Genomic DNA, 14970 nt, shown 5'->3' on the forward strand with positions numbered 1-14970 from the left:
CAAATAGACTGATTTAATTTATATAGGTTTTAGGATTTGTTTGTAAGCACTCTATGTACTTTATGATCCTTTCCATCTATCGATCTATCTATCGATCTGTCTCATTAATATAGTTAGTTCATTGATCTTGGTTAGTTCATTTATTCCGCTCCGAAGTTCGTCTGACTCAGACTCACCTGTTCCTCCATACTTGTCAGTCATGTTGATGTCCAGATCTCGTTTCAGCTCCAGCATGATTTTGATGACATCATCGCTGCCCTTTCCAGCAGCCCACATAAAGGCGGTCCTGCCCTCCAGGTCAGGCTCATCACGTACCGAGGGGTGCCTTAGGAACACCGCCACCGTGTCCTGGTACACAGATATAAAGATAAGTCAAACCCAACCTACGGACATGTCTTACACAAAGATACAGACACATAAACTGATAGAGGATGGGTATCCTACAGCATAGTTGCTTTGAGCTCCGTAGTGCAGCGGTGTCGCTCCCTGACTGTCTGATGGAATCATGCCTGACTTGTTTCTCTCCAGCAGCAGATGAACGATCCTTGCGTGGCCTGAGAACAAATCCAATTCAGCAGAGTCAATATTTACAGTTCCATAAAATGGCATTAAAATTTCATATGATAAACCGATCACTTATTAAGATGGTTAAATATAGTACTGTATGTAACAGCTGACACGATATGTGCTTACAAAACAGAACATGCATTAAAGTGTCAAATAAAACATGTTTAAACCAAGGATTTTTTTTTATTGCTAAAGCACTGTCCATTTCAAAACAGAGGGGTGTTCAAGTCAAACCAGGATTTTGATTGTGCAGAATAACAGAACACAATTATGAGAGGAAAAACTATACTTAAATGTCTTTACTGTATATAATTCCCTGCCACACTAATGCATTTATTTCATTATTGTTTGGATAAACGCTGGCCTCCCAGGAACTCTTTTAATAGACCAATCATGTGAAAATGGCTTGAAATAAGGTCAGGACTAGTAGGGGGGATGTGGGAATATCTCCCAGTTGAGTTCCTGTAATGTGCAAGTGGTACGGTGGTTCATTGGTCTGCAAAAATAGGACAGCTTTGGTAATCAAACCAGAAGATTCTTTTTTTTTTCACTCGCTGAATGTTCATGGGAAAGACTGCAGTGGGCTCTGAGCCACGTTTTGTAAATGTCAATCAATGTTATGCCTTCATTTACAAGAAATTTCAACACACGTCCCGGTTTTACTTCACGCCCCTTGAATGCACACTGACACAGGTGTATACAATTATTGTTAAATGTTTGCATACACTCCTATAAAATATAAAAGAAGTTACTTAAATGTCTAAGGGTTGTATCTGCTTAAAATCTTTCCTCGTCTCTTGTGGTATTCAGCACAGAACTCTTAATGTTTCCCCTAGAAAAAACACTTTTTCTTTGGTTTGCTTTGGAAGATTTACTCTATTTACCATGTGCAATTGTTGTATATACATACTATTTAAAGGCATTTTACATACCCAATGCACAACGCATTGCAATAGTGTAGTGTCTGAATCTGCGTTAAATCAATACTTTATGTTCATTTAATACAAACAAGCACACTTCAAAATGAGGGGGAAAAAAACATCACCAAAGCATGGAGAACATAGAGCTAAAGTTATTTAACTAACAGAAAACTGACTATATAAATAAGCAGTTATTTAAATTTGCACATCGCATCCAGGATCTTTTTTTTTCACCAGCCCAAATATCCAGAACATATCGAATTTCTACAGCAGGTCCATTTAGTGGTTTAGTTTTACATCTCTTTCTCATTGCAATTGAACCACACAATAGGTCACCTGGAAGCAGACCGAGATTGGCTCATTCAGACGTCTCTAGAAAGAAGTTCCTTGGGTTCACATAACTGCTGATGAGCACCAGAGTAAAGGCTGCATATGTGAAAAGTGCCTTTAAATGATGCCACCTTACACATGCAGAATCTGCAAAAAGTCCATCATCCGGCCACAATAATGAAACATTAGTCTGTGAAATACGTGGAACAGCAGGTTAGTCATAAAAGTGGACGTCCCAAGTGAAAATGCAGCGTACCGAGCAGTGCAGCCCAGTGAAGCGGTGTCCGGAACAGATTGTCGTAGGCTGTAACGCTGCAGCCTTCGTATGAAGTCAGAACTTCGACCACCGCTTCATTCCCATCAGCCACTGCGAAATGAAGCGGCGTCCGGCCTTCATAATCCTGCCAGTTTAAAAGAGACTCTGTGGGAGCTGCGTCCTACAATACACACACACACACACACACAGTGAGCTAAGAAGGAGCTGCGAAACAGTACTGTGGTATTAGTGCAATTATCCTAAGAAAAAAGAACAGGCGAACCAGCAACGTTAAAGCCTTTACCTTAAGTTCAGGACTAGTTTGTACTCTAAGGATCTTGAATAAACCATGCATTAAGACTCTTTGTTTGCCCATATGAGTCTATGTAAGTGTGTCTGTGTGTGGGTTCTCACCAGAATGCATCGGACAGTGTGTGTGGCGTTGGGGTGCTTGTTGTGAGCTGCCCAGTGCAGGGGAATCTTGCCCTCGCTGTCAGGTATGCCGATGTTCGAGTCATGTTTGATCAGCAACTTCACGTGTTCAGGGTGGTTGTAGAACGCACTCCAGTGCAGCGCTGTCTGCTGTATACACACACACATACACACATACACAAATTCAGCTTCAAAAGGTTCCCGTTGTTGTGTTGTCTCAGAAAAGTGCTTTAAGCAAACTGTGGTTTCCAGTAATTCAGCAACACAGTAAATTCTTCTCTAATTACACCAACAAATTTATAGAGCAGCTCTTTCCTATTAGAATTTCTACCGCAAGGCTGTAGAATTCTGTGTTCCGATTGGCCAGGAGGTGTTGATTACTTTTCTATTTCAGCAGCTCAGGCAATAATGCCGAGTGAAATTCAAATCACAGGTTTATTTTTTTTTTCCAAACGCTAGTTCTTATACAGTATGATTATTGTTGGTTTAGGAATAATGTTCACCTCTAAGGTGGAGTCTTCACATGATCTAAACCTAATGCTTGAGTAGTTGCGTAATCCTGAATTCTTTAAGTTAGTTAGCTAAACTAGTTCAGTTAATTAGGCTGCATTTACATTACCAGCCTGAAGTGACTCATTTCAGATTTTTTTTTTTTTACCTTGAATATGAAAGCTGACGTCATTCAGCACCAGCATTTTATAGCAGTGCCGCTAAAATAAAGAAGACTTGAGTGGAAATATGAAATGAACACAATGTGTCCAGATTAGAGTCAGATAAAAGTCACTTATGAACTTATGAACATTATGAATGTGCACTGTCATGACGTACAAATCCGATCCGACCAAAAAAGATGAACATGGCCGTAGCTTTTTGTAAACTGAACTTTGTATAATAATTATATTTTATATACTGTATATATTATATGTAAATAACTTAATAGGGGGAGTGGTGGCTAAGGTGCTTGGTTGTTGATTTGGGGATTCGAGGATCCGGGTTCAAGCCCCGCTGTTAGTGGGTACCACCCATTGCACGCAGTGCCAGTCCCAAGCCCGGATTAAATGGGAGGGTCGGGTCAGGAAGGGCATCTGGTGTAAAAACCTCTTCGGATCAGATGGTCCACAGCTTGAAACGATGTGTGTTTATACTGTACCTAACATAATAATATATTCACAGTTCTATAATATCTAAACATTTTGATTCATACAAATTTCCATAATTTGCTTTTGATTGTGTAAAGCTGCTTTGCGAGAATGACAATTGTTATACAGCGCAATACAAATAAAATTTAATTAAATTAATCATAAAAAAAGTCTCGAGTCACCACTTATTTCTTCAAATTAAATTAAATGATGTAGATTATTTTTTAAGGGGTTTACAAAGTGCCTAAAGATACAATTTAAAAAATCGTTATGTAACAACCTTAGCAGCAGCAATCTCCTTTCCCCTTTCATCTGTTACATAACTTGTCACGGGAACCACTGATTGTTTTCCTATGCTAGCATATACCATCATGTTTTATTCCTTACACATTATATGACTAATAAAAGTTCTAAAAGACTTGTATTTCACTAGTGTTGTAGCGAACAGCAGCTTCATCACCAGAATTGCGCTCATCGAATTATAACAAAACTGACAAATCTAGTCGGACTAGAGCTGATTAACAAAAAAAATCTATGCAGACAAAATGGAGCATTCGCATAACCTCAACACACAGACACACTCATACTTTGAGTGACTCGTGATTTAAAAGCCTTAATAACAGCCGTTTGTCTGCGGAATGAGATGGTAAATGATGTCGGGTACGAGCGGCCTCTGCGTGTGCGCGTCGGAAAGTAAACTGGGGTGAATGTTTACAGTAATTGGAGCCAAAGTGAATAAAAAAACTGCATGTGGTCTGTTAAACTAGAGAGCTTGATGCCAGCGGTTCTCAGGAAAACGTTCCACAAAGCTACCATTATGTCTGGGAAGGTACAGAGGCAGCTATAACTGCTTCTATTTTGCTATTATATCCTATTATACTACTACCTACTATATACTATTGTGACCTTGGCCATTTCCTCTGTTCCTTTTGCTGCTGGGTTGGTTTTATTCGCAAATACAGGAATAATCCTACTACTAATAATAGTTCTGTAACAAGGATTATAATTGCATACCTGTATACCAGGTGAGTCACATGTCCTGCAGGGTAAGAATTATTTCTCATTTACCTGATTCATTTCATGAGTTCGTGACCATATACTGTATGATTTACAGGGTGAATTTTGTATGTTGGAAGTGATAAAACCTCTTATAAATCTCTTCTTCTTTTGTAGCCCTCCAAACCCCCAGAGTGCTATACACGTGTATGTGTGGCGCCCCTGAAAAAATCCTTTCACACTCTGAACATCTGACGTTTTCTACTAGACACAATTATGAAAAATGTTCTTCTTGGTTTAGAACACGTTTCCCTCTCACATGTGTAATTATGTACCATAAAACCACATACCACAATATGAAATAGTATTACCATGATACTTCAGACTCTACCTTGGTAGATATCATATGACTTTTTAGAGTACTGGGATAGTTCAGTGGGTAACATCATTTTACCATGTACTTTACGTTTTACCATTCGTACTTTAGCGAATATCATGGTAGCTACTGTAGCACTTTGGTGGGTACTGTGGTAGAACAGTGGTGTGTACCACAATACTTTGGTGAATACCTACTTTGGTGAGTACTGTACTGTACTGTGTATACCAAAGTTCAGCATGGTACGTTTGTAACTCGGTGTAAGGATCTATATAATAACGGAAACTTCAAAGCACTTTTGTACGTCGCTCTGGATAAGAGCATCTGCCAAATGCCTAAATGTAAAAGTAAACTAATATATTTATATGTTAATACCCATTACTGGCATGGTATTGTACAAACAACCCCTTTTGGACTAAATAGTCAGTAAGTAACACAGTGTTCTCCAAAGTTTTGTGCATTAACCCTTGAAAAAGTTTACACTATAATATAATGGAAGTACACTATATAAATATTACCATTATGTACGGGTACAGTACAGTACACTGGTGCAGACTTCAATGGACATGTTGGGGAAGGGAACAGAGGTGATGAAAATGTGATGGGCAGGTTTGGTCTTCAGGACAGGAATGTAGAAGGACAGATGGTGGTGGACTTTGCAAAGAGGATGGAAATGGCAGTAATAAATACTTTCTTCCAGAAGAGGCAGGAACATAGGGTGACATATAAGAGTGGAGGCAGAAGCACTCAGGTCGACTACATCTTGTGTCGACGTTGTAACCTGAAAGAGATCAGTGACTGCAAAGTGTTGGTAGGGGAGAGTGTAGCCAGACAACACAGAATGGTAGTTTGTAAAATAACCCTGGTGGTGAGGAAGGCGAAGAGGACAAAGGCAGAGCAGAGGACAAAGTGGTGGAAGCTGAGAAAGGAAGAATGTTGTGAAGTCTTTAGGGAGGAGTTGAGACAGGCTATGGGTGGTCAGGAGGTGCTATCAGTTGACTGGACAACTACAGCCAATGTGATCAGGGAGACAGGTAGGAGGGTACTTGGTGTATCATCAGGTAAGGGGAAGTGGACAAGGAGACTTGGTGGTGGAATGAGGCAGTCCAGGAGTCTATACAGGGAAAGAGGCTAGCTAAGAAGAAGTGGGACACTGAAAGGACTGAAGAGAGTAGACAGGAGTACAGGGAGATGCAGAGTAAGGTGAAGGTAGAGGTGGCAAAGGCCAAACAAAGAGCATATGAGGACTTGTATGCTAGGCTAGACAGTAAGGAGGGAGAGGGGGATCTGTACAGGTTGGCAAGGCAGAGAGATAGAGATGGGAAGGATGTGCAGCAGGTTAGAGTGATTAAAGATAGAGATGGAAATGTACTGACAGATGCCAGGAGGGTGATGGGAAGATGGAAGGAGTACTTTAAGGAGTTGATGAATGAGGAAAACGAAAGAGAACAAAGAGTAGAAGAGGTGACTGTTGTGGAACAGGAAGTAGCAAATATTGGTAGAAGTGAGGTGAGAAGGGTGTTGAAGAGGATGAAGAGTGGAAAGGCTGTTGGTCCAGATGACATACCTGTGGAGGTCTGGAAGTGCTTAGGAGAGGTGGCAGTAGAGTTTTTGACAAGTTTGTTTAACAAGATCTTGGAGAGTGAGAGGATTCCAGAGGAATGGAGGAGAAGTGTATTGGTGCCAATTTTTAAGAACAAGGGAGATGGGCAAAGCTGTGGCAATTATAGAGGTATAAAGCTAATGAGCCAGACAATGAAGCTGTGGGAAAGAGTAGTGGAAGCTAGGTTAAGGGCAGAGGTGAGCATTTGTGAGCAGCAATATGGTTTTATGCCTAGAAAGAGTACGTCAGATGCAGTATTTGCTTTGAGGATGCTGGCGGAGAAGTACAGAGTCTTTTTTTTTTGTGTCTTTTTAAATTTAGAGAAAGCGTATGACAGGGTGCCAAGAAAGGAGCTGTGGTATTGTATGAGGAAATCTGGAGTGGCAGAGAAGTATGTTAGAGTGGTGCGGGACATGTATGAGAGCTGTAAGACAGTGGTAAGATGTGCTGTAGGTGTGACAGAAGAGTTCAAGGTGGAGGTGGGTCTGCATCATTGATCGGCTCTAAGCCCCTTTTTGTTTGCTCTGTTGATGGACAGGATGACAGATGAGGTAAGACAGGAGTCCCCATGGACTATGATGTTTGCAGATGACATTGTGCTCTGTAGCGAGAGCAGGGAACAGGTGGAGGAAAATTTGGAGAGGTGGAGGTATGCTCTGGAAAGCAGAGGAATAAAGGTTAGCCGCAGCAAGACGGAATACATGTGTGTAAATGAGAGGGACCCAGGAGGATCGGTGAAGCTACAGGGAGCAGAGGTAAAGAAGGTGCAGGATTTTAAGTACTTAGGGTCAACGGTCCAGAGCAATGGAGAGTGTGGAAAGGAGGTAAAGAGGCGGGTACAGGCAGGTTGGAATGGGTGGAGAAAAGTGTCAGGTGTGTTGTGCGATAAAAGAGTATCAGTGAGAATGAAAGGAAAGGTGTACAGGACAGTGGTGAGACCAGCGATGCTCTACGGCTTAGAGACAGTGGCGCTGAAGAAAAGACAGGAGGCAGAGTTGGAGGTAGCAGAGCTGAAGATGTTGAGGTTCTCTTTGGGAGTGACAAGAATGGATAGAATTAAGAATGAGTTTATCAGAGGGACAACCCACGTTAGATGTTTTGGAGATAAAGTCAGAGAGGCCAGATTGAGGTGGTTTGGACATGTTCAGAGGAGAGAGTGTAAATATATCGGTAGAAGGATGCTGAGGTTGGAACTGCCAGGCAGGAGGTCTAGAGGAAGACCAAAGAGGAGATTTATGGATGCAGTGAGAGAGGACATGAAGTTAGTTGGTGTAAGAAAAGAGGATGCAGAGGATAGGGTTAGATGGAGGCAAATGATTCGCTGTGGCGACCCCTGAAAGGGAACAGCCGAAAGACAAAGAAGAAGAAGAAGAAGAAGAAGAAGAAGAAGACAGTACAGTACACTGTATAAATACAGTATACTATATAAATATTACCTAAACATGTACGGGTAATCCCTGACTTACGAACATTCAAGTTACAAATTTCCACAGATACGAACAAACCACGGTTATATGAACATTCATTATATTGTATGTGAGCGCATGTAGGAGTGCAATATAAAAAAAACCTCTGAGACAAAATATAGTCTGGAGAGACAACATTTTTAAAATACGACATGTCACAGATTCATTTCCTTAGGTGTGATTATGGTTTCCGACTTATGAACAGGCTTCCGGAACGGAACTTGTTTGTAAATCGGGGATTATGTGTATAACATATTTTTGACAGTATCCTGATATGGGGACCATAGTTCCATACTATGGTATCCTAATACTATGGTACCTGTACCGTTGTACCAAAGAATGTACCATGGCAGAAATATGCACCATAGTGTGGTACATGTACTATAGCAGCACATACTGCCAAAATACCATGGTACTATACACCATGGTACAAGTACCATGACTAAAACATGGTACCTATACCATGGGAAAAAATTTCTTATGGAACATTAAGCTGCCAACCACATCTTTTCAAGCTGATGCTCATGCACTGTTAAGAAGCGGCATAACACACTCGGAGGAACGTCCTATGAGCTCAAAGACACCCATGATTAACCGATGATATGATTAATGTGGGACTGCGAGTACCCGTCCCCCTAAGCGAGCTTGGCCAATCTGAGCCTCACTACTTTAATATAATATGTCAGGAAGCTCAGTCATTCAAACTTGGGATTTTAATCCAATTATTAATTCACATTATTGTATGTCATAAAAATAAATATAGCTTCAAATCTTCTGAAAAGTCTAGCTGTATTTCTGTCTAATTTGCCAAAACAATCATGGAAGTAGACCTTGTCAGGATTACAGTGTTATGCTTTGTGGGTAAGCAGGTTTTTTTTTTTTTACTCACCCTGTCTTCGGATATTACAGCTAATTGATTTGCAGTAATAGTACCATGCTAAAACAGCTCTACTCTTTTACCCTAAGCAGGAACTCCAGATTTTATACATATGCAAATTAAAAACGTTAATCAACCCTACTGGTAAATGACTTAGTGTATATAGTATATAATTGTGTCATATCCCCAGCTACTGGATGCAGTGCCGGTCCCAAGCCCAGATAATATTGAAGGGCTGCATGAGGAAGGGCATCCGGTGTAAACCTGTGACAAGTTATGTATCGGATGGTCCATTGTGGCGACCCCTTGATGGGAGCAGCCGAAAGAGTAACAAAAACATCTACATCTGGATTTGTGAAAATGTCTATTTTTAAAAGCCCTACACAAACAAACAATAAAGGATAAAAACATTTGCACAGTGGATCCTGATAGGTTTTAATATTTTATGATGTAATAACACATTTAGCCTGTCACACTCTCAGCTCAACTACCCAGAAAAGATTTTGTTAATTTTCAATGACCTCCGAAAATTCAAATATTTAGCCTTTTTTTGTACACATTAACATCTCCTTGAATGACTTAAAAAATTAATCATTGGAAACACACATATTACAGCATGACCTCCCACAAGGTTAAAATGGTAACCTTAAGCCTAGCAGGCGCCAGGCAAACTCGTTTTCAAGCAGTGTCTTCTAAAAAATCTATTTTATTAGACTATTTCAATGGGCTTACATATCCTCCAAAATCAGAGAGTACAGAGAGATCCCGCTGTTTTACAAGCAAACACACCCATTTACACAGACGCACACACACAAACACACATATATACATATACACACATATATCATTTTCACCTCAGCCTCTTACTGTAACTCTTTACTGCAAGTGTAAAAATGCTGGCAGTATTACCTTGTTCCTGTCCTGAGTATCCACCTCCCCAGGTGCCATGTGCTTGAGCAGAAGAGAGAGAGGTTTGTGGCTGGAGTGACGTGTTGCTAAGTGCAATGGTGTCATTTCTTCTAAATCCTTTAACAGCCAATTAGCATGCCGAGACAGGAGCAACTTCATAAAGCGAACATTGCCCTACAAATAGACACAAAAACACAGCCATATTTGAGCAACGCACTTAAAGCTATCAGCATTCTCAGGTGTACTCATTATGAAATAAAGAAATCTACTGGAAATAATACCATGAGGTGTTCCTCAAGGTTCAGGTATAGGCACTTTTTTTCTTTTATGTTCTTTAAAATTTTTTCTGTTCTTGGATTATTCTATAAATTTAGCAGATTTACTATTTTAATTTTCTAATACAATTTGTACTCTAGTACTTGATCATTTTTCAATAACAGCAAAACTGACTGTAGTGTCGGCTGCAAAGTTTACATTAACACGCTCATTCTAATCTGTTGCTGTTTCTGTAGTAACATCAAATGCACAGACTGAATGCTCCACGTAATCGAACACTAATAATATATTTTTTAAACGATTTAATTGTTTAATACATACTTAATATCTATTTCATGTTAGAATATATTTATGTAATCTTTTTTAAAAAATCAACAGTTCTGTGTAATTTATATATTTTTTTATAATTCTTTTTACATTCGATTTTATTTGTGAGTTTAATAAATCTGTAAATTTCTTAATTCCATCCCAAATGTTTAAACATTTAATTGTTTAGTGTTATTTTTTTATTGTAAAATTTTATCTATTGTAGTGAAATATTTCTATTCTATTTTATTCTGTTCTATTTTTTTTTTCTTTTTAAATTTAAGGTTTTGTATGTTTGTGTATATGACAAATAAAATTTGAATTTCAAATTTGAATTATAAACAGCTAAAAAAATATATATAAGAGATTGGCAAAAAAAACTGTGGTCCCACACCATTACACAGATGTTATGTTCTTTAACTAATCCAAAAAATACAATTGTGTAATTTTGTCCTATGAACCAAATACAAACTTGGGAACATATCTTTATAGGAAAGTAATCAACTTTGACTGGCACGGTGGCTTAGCATTGTCGCCTTGCACCTCCAGGGGTTCGTTTCCCACCTCGGGTTTGTACGCGTGGCGTTTGCATGTTCTCCCCAGGCTTGGTGGTTTTCCTTCAGGTACTCCCGGATTCCTCCCACAGTCCAAAGACATGCCGGTTAGGCTAACTGGCATTCCCAAATTACCCACAATGTGTGAATAAAAAGTGGGCATCAAGTAACTGCCACAGAAACAACAGATATATATATATATATCTCCGGGGGTATGGAGTATCTGGTGCCCGATGTACCGGGTGGAGAATCCAAAAAAATCTACTTTAAGGTAGTAACAATTATCTGTGCAAAACCTCAGGCTGCATTACACCACTTCAATGATTAGCTGCACACCATTATAAATGGCACATAAATGTTGTATTTGTTGAGGTTTGAAAAAGCCCAAACTGCTAAAATAAATCTACAAAACAAATAGATAAAAAAGAATTTCTTTCAAGCACTGTCGCCTTGCACCTCCAGAGTCTGGGTTCGATTCCCAGCCAGGCTTGATCCCTGTCTCTTCGTGCATGGAGTTTGCATGTTCTCCCCAGTGCTTGGTGGGTTTCCTCCGGGTACTCCGGTTTTCTCCCACAGTCCAAAGATATGCAGGTTAGGCTAATTTGTGTTTCCAAAATTGCCCGTAGTGTGTAAATGAGCATGTGTATATGTATGTGTGTGTGCTCTGCAATGGATTGGTACCATGTCCAGGGTGTACCCTGCTTCGTGCCCTAAGCCTTCTGGGATTGGCTCTATGTCCCCGCGACCCTGAATACAGGATAAAGTGGTATAGAAGATGAGTGAGTGAGTGAGTGAATTTCTTTCATGAGAAGCTTTTTTATACAAAATTTCTTACTACTTTTTATCTTTAATACTTTTACATTTTGTGTGTGGGGTTTGCATGTTCTCCCGGTGCTTGGTGGGTTTCCTCCAGGTACTCCAGTTTCTTCCCATTGACCAAGGACATGTAGTATAGGCTGACTGATGCTTCCAAATCGCCCGTAGTGTATAACTATAACTGGGTGTGTGAGGTGAAGGTACCCTGCCTAGTGCTGCAAGTCTTCTGGGATAAATACAGTAAGCAAATTAAACAGTATAGATTCAGAATGGATCGTATGGTTTTCTAACCAAGTCAAGTGCGTTAGTCCTTTTACACCACTAAGATTTGTCAATTATTACACCACCACATTGGGGCAGAGACGGCTCAGGTGGTTGAGACTCTGGGTTGCTGATCGGAGGATCGGGGGTTTGGGCCTCTGTTGGGTCCTTAAGCAAGACCCTTATCCCTGACACCCCATACAACACAGCCAATGCATGCAGTGGTGGTCCCAAGCTCAGTTGAAAAATGGGAGGGTTGCAAAAGGAAAAGTAGTGTGGTGATGATGCAATGATACAATGTAGTGACCCGTAAAATCAAACGGACAAATTCCAAGAAAAAAAAGAACACCTCATTGCATTTGTAACGTTATTTAATAGTATATACTTAAAGCAGGTTCCCATACATCACATTGGTGTTATAAACAGTCACTTCCTCACCAGAAGTTCTGTATACTATATATATACACACACACACACACACATGTGTTTGACTTGTCTCTGACATGCTTACAAGATTCAGCGGTGAAGGTGGTACGCGTGTGCGTTATGTATGTGTGTGTCTGGCTTCGTGGTCTCTATCCTCAGCCCAATTAGTGTGTTAATCCCTAAGCTACAGATCTATTGATCTAGGTGTCAGAGTGATCCCCATCAACTAGTCTTCTTCCTCTGCTCCGTGTCTTCCCGCTCTGCACCACTCCCATTACAGATGTCATATTGTTACATGTTGTTTCTTTCCACTTACATGTTTATAGGATTTAAAAATAAACTTATTAGTTGATATATTCTCAGGTGTTTGGAACATTTGGGATGTCAAAACTGGACGTCCGAACCCACAGGCATGAGATCCGAGACAATTGGGAACACTAGGGGGCAGTAGGGTCCCTATATCGGGCCTCCATAAAGTATTTTAGCATCCTGCTGTGTGAAGATACAGCTAAAGAAAAATCAAAGGTAGCACAGTGAGGAAGTCAGAGTGAGAGAGAGAGAGTCAGAAAGAAAGTTATTGTGTTAGGGAATGTGTGTGTGTGTGTGTGTGTGTGTGTGTGTGCAGACAGAGAGGGTCACCTTCTGTGCAGAGAGATGCAGTGCGGTTCTCTTGCTGCGATCAGCTTTGTTGACGGATGCTCCGGCCTTCAGTAACGTCTCCGCACAATCTAAGCGGTCAGCAAGCACGCAGTACATCAGAGGAGTCCGGCCAAACTGATCCTCACTGTCTCTCAAACATGGTTCTGCTGCGCGCACACACACACACACACACACATAATATTTGTCCAACTATCCTTCCATTGACAAAATTACGAACCTCATTAACCAGAAGGAAACATGTTTTTACTTATTTTTTTTCTTCTGCTTAGTATTACTACGAATACTAATAATAATAATATTAATTGTTATTATTATTATTAATATTATTATTATTATAGTTTCTGCAAATTAGTTTGTAGGTACCAGTGTTCAGTTGCTGCAGTACTAAATAGTGGATAGCTCCTCTTGTCTCAGCTGCCTTAGCTCTGTGTGTGTGTGTGCGTGTGCGTGTGTGTGTGTGTGTGTGTGTACCTGTGATCAGTCTCTGTAAAGAGCTCCTGTCTCCATTCACAGCTGCCGCATGTACCTGTGAGCTTAAGGGGGCGGGGCAAGACGACTTCAGAGGCTGCTCCATAGCCTATAAGATATGCACACACACACACACACACACACACACACAGTTAGTGTCTACCTCACACATTACACTCACTCTACAGCCTGTGCAACAAAATGATACGCACACACACACACACACTCACAGCTGAGGCAGCTCGAAAAGGATTAGCTTGATAAACCAGGAAGCACCAAGCAGGGAATGGTCTCATTTGTTATTTATTCTTATTAATATCCATAAGAAATTAATTAATATTTATTAAAGTTACTCATTAATATTACTTTTTTAATGTGAATCTATTAAACTCTACGAATTAGTGATGCTTCCATATTCTACAATCCCACATAAATATAAATAAGCCGTTGCAATTTAATACATTGTGTGTGTAGTCGCTTGATGCGTGTGATTTTACAAGGAATAGCTGTGTTACTGGAATCACGCGCTAAGAAGCCGGATAGCTTTCGTGCATGCTCACAAGCCATGGCGAGATCTCATGGAGGATAAATTACACATTAAAGTATATACATGTCACTAAAGAGAGTGAGACATGTCAATAGGAATGATCCATTGAAAAGGCCATTTTAAAAGTATAGACATGGGTGTGTGTTTTGTTCTTAAGATGAATACAGTACAGTGCAAAGGTCTTGAGCCATGCCTTATTTCTTTTCATGCCATATTAAATGTAATACAATCATGAGGATTACATTAGAGAAATGGGAAGAAATATTTTGGAAAGTTAGATGTATAAAGATACAATTTTAAAAAGTGGTTGTTTATGTAACAACCTCAGCAGCAACATTTCCCCTCTCGTCTGTTCCAACCACTCAGTATTTAGCATCATCAGTACACTAATCACCAGCATGATCGTTTGTCATCTTACTCACTGGTTCATGCCTTAAGTTAGAATTTTTTTTTTGCTTGATTCATAGGTCACTATGTGCCTTAACAAACAAAATACATTCCTCTGAAACTGCTCAGGTACAGGGACTGGATTGAAAATAAGAGTCAACGCTTTCCAAAAATGAGAACCAGAAAAGTCCTTCAGTAAGCCTGGAGAAATATTCCTCAAAAGGATATAAAAATACAGGGCTGTCAGGTTCTTTGAAAGTAAAATGTGAAGGGGGAATCAAGACTTTTGCACAGTTTTGTACATGAAAGAAATGCAGTAAGGATCGCTGGCTCTCATTCAATGGTGTTGAGGTGCAAATGTGCGTCAGATAGTAAATACATAACCAGCCTTCCAGCAA

The 14970-nt window shown here is 40.0% G+C and overlaps 1 protein-coding gene across 3 annotated transcripts in view; it reads right to left on the reverse strand.

The window, feature by feature from the left end:
- invs (inversin) overlaps positions 1 to 14970 on the reverse strand; it is a 42934-nt gene that overhangs the window by 15727 nt on the left and 12237 nt on the right. For 2 of the 3 annotated variants that reach the window (XM_053487457.1, XM_053487458.1), the window contains exons 3-9: positions 13642 to 13747; positions 13150 to 13316; positions 9872 to 10045; positions 2488 to 2655; positions 2074 to 2254; positions 445 to 554; positions 177 to 348 (exon numbers count right to left, since the gene is read on the reverse strand). In XM_053487457.1, coding sequence (XP_053343432.1) covers positions 177 to 348; positions 445 to 554; positions 2074 to 2254; positions 2488 to 2655; positions 9872 to 10045; positions 13150 to 13316; positions 13642 to 13747 — 1078 coding nt within the window. The remainder of the gene's footprint in view (positions 1 to 176; positions 349 to 444; positions 555 to 2073; positions 2255 to 2487; positions 2656 to 9871; positions 10046 to 13149; positions 13317 to 13641; positions 13748 to 14970) is intronic. The other variant, XM_053487459.1, reaches the window with a different exon arrangement.

The sequence above is a fragment of the Clarias gariepinus genome, chromosome 26 (genome assembly GCF_024256425.1).
Source record: "Clarias gariepinus isolate MV-2021 ecotype Netherlands chromosome 26, CGAR_prim_01v2, whole genome shotgun sequence".
Classification (NCBI taxonomy): Eukaryota; Metazoa; Chordata; class Actinopteri; order Siluriformes; family Clariidae; genus Clarias; species Clarias gariepinus.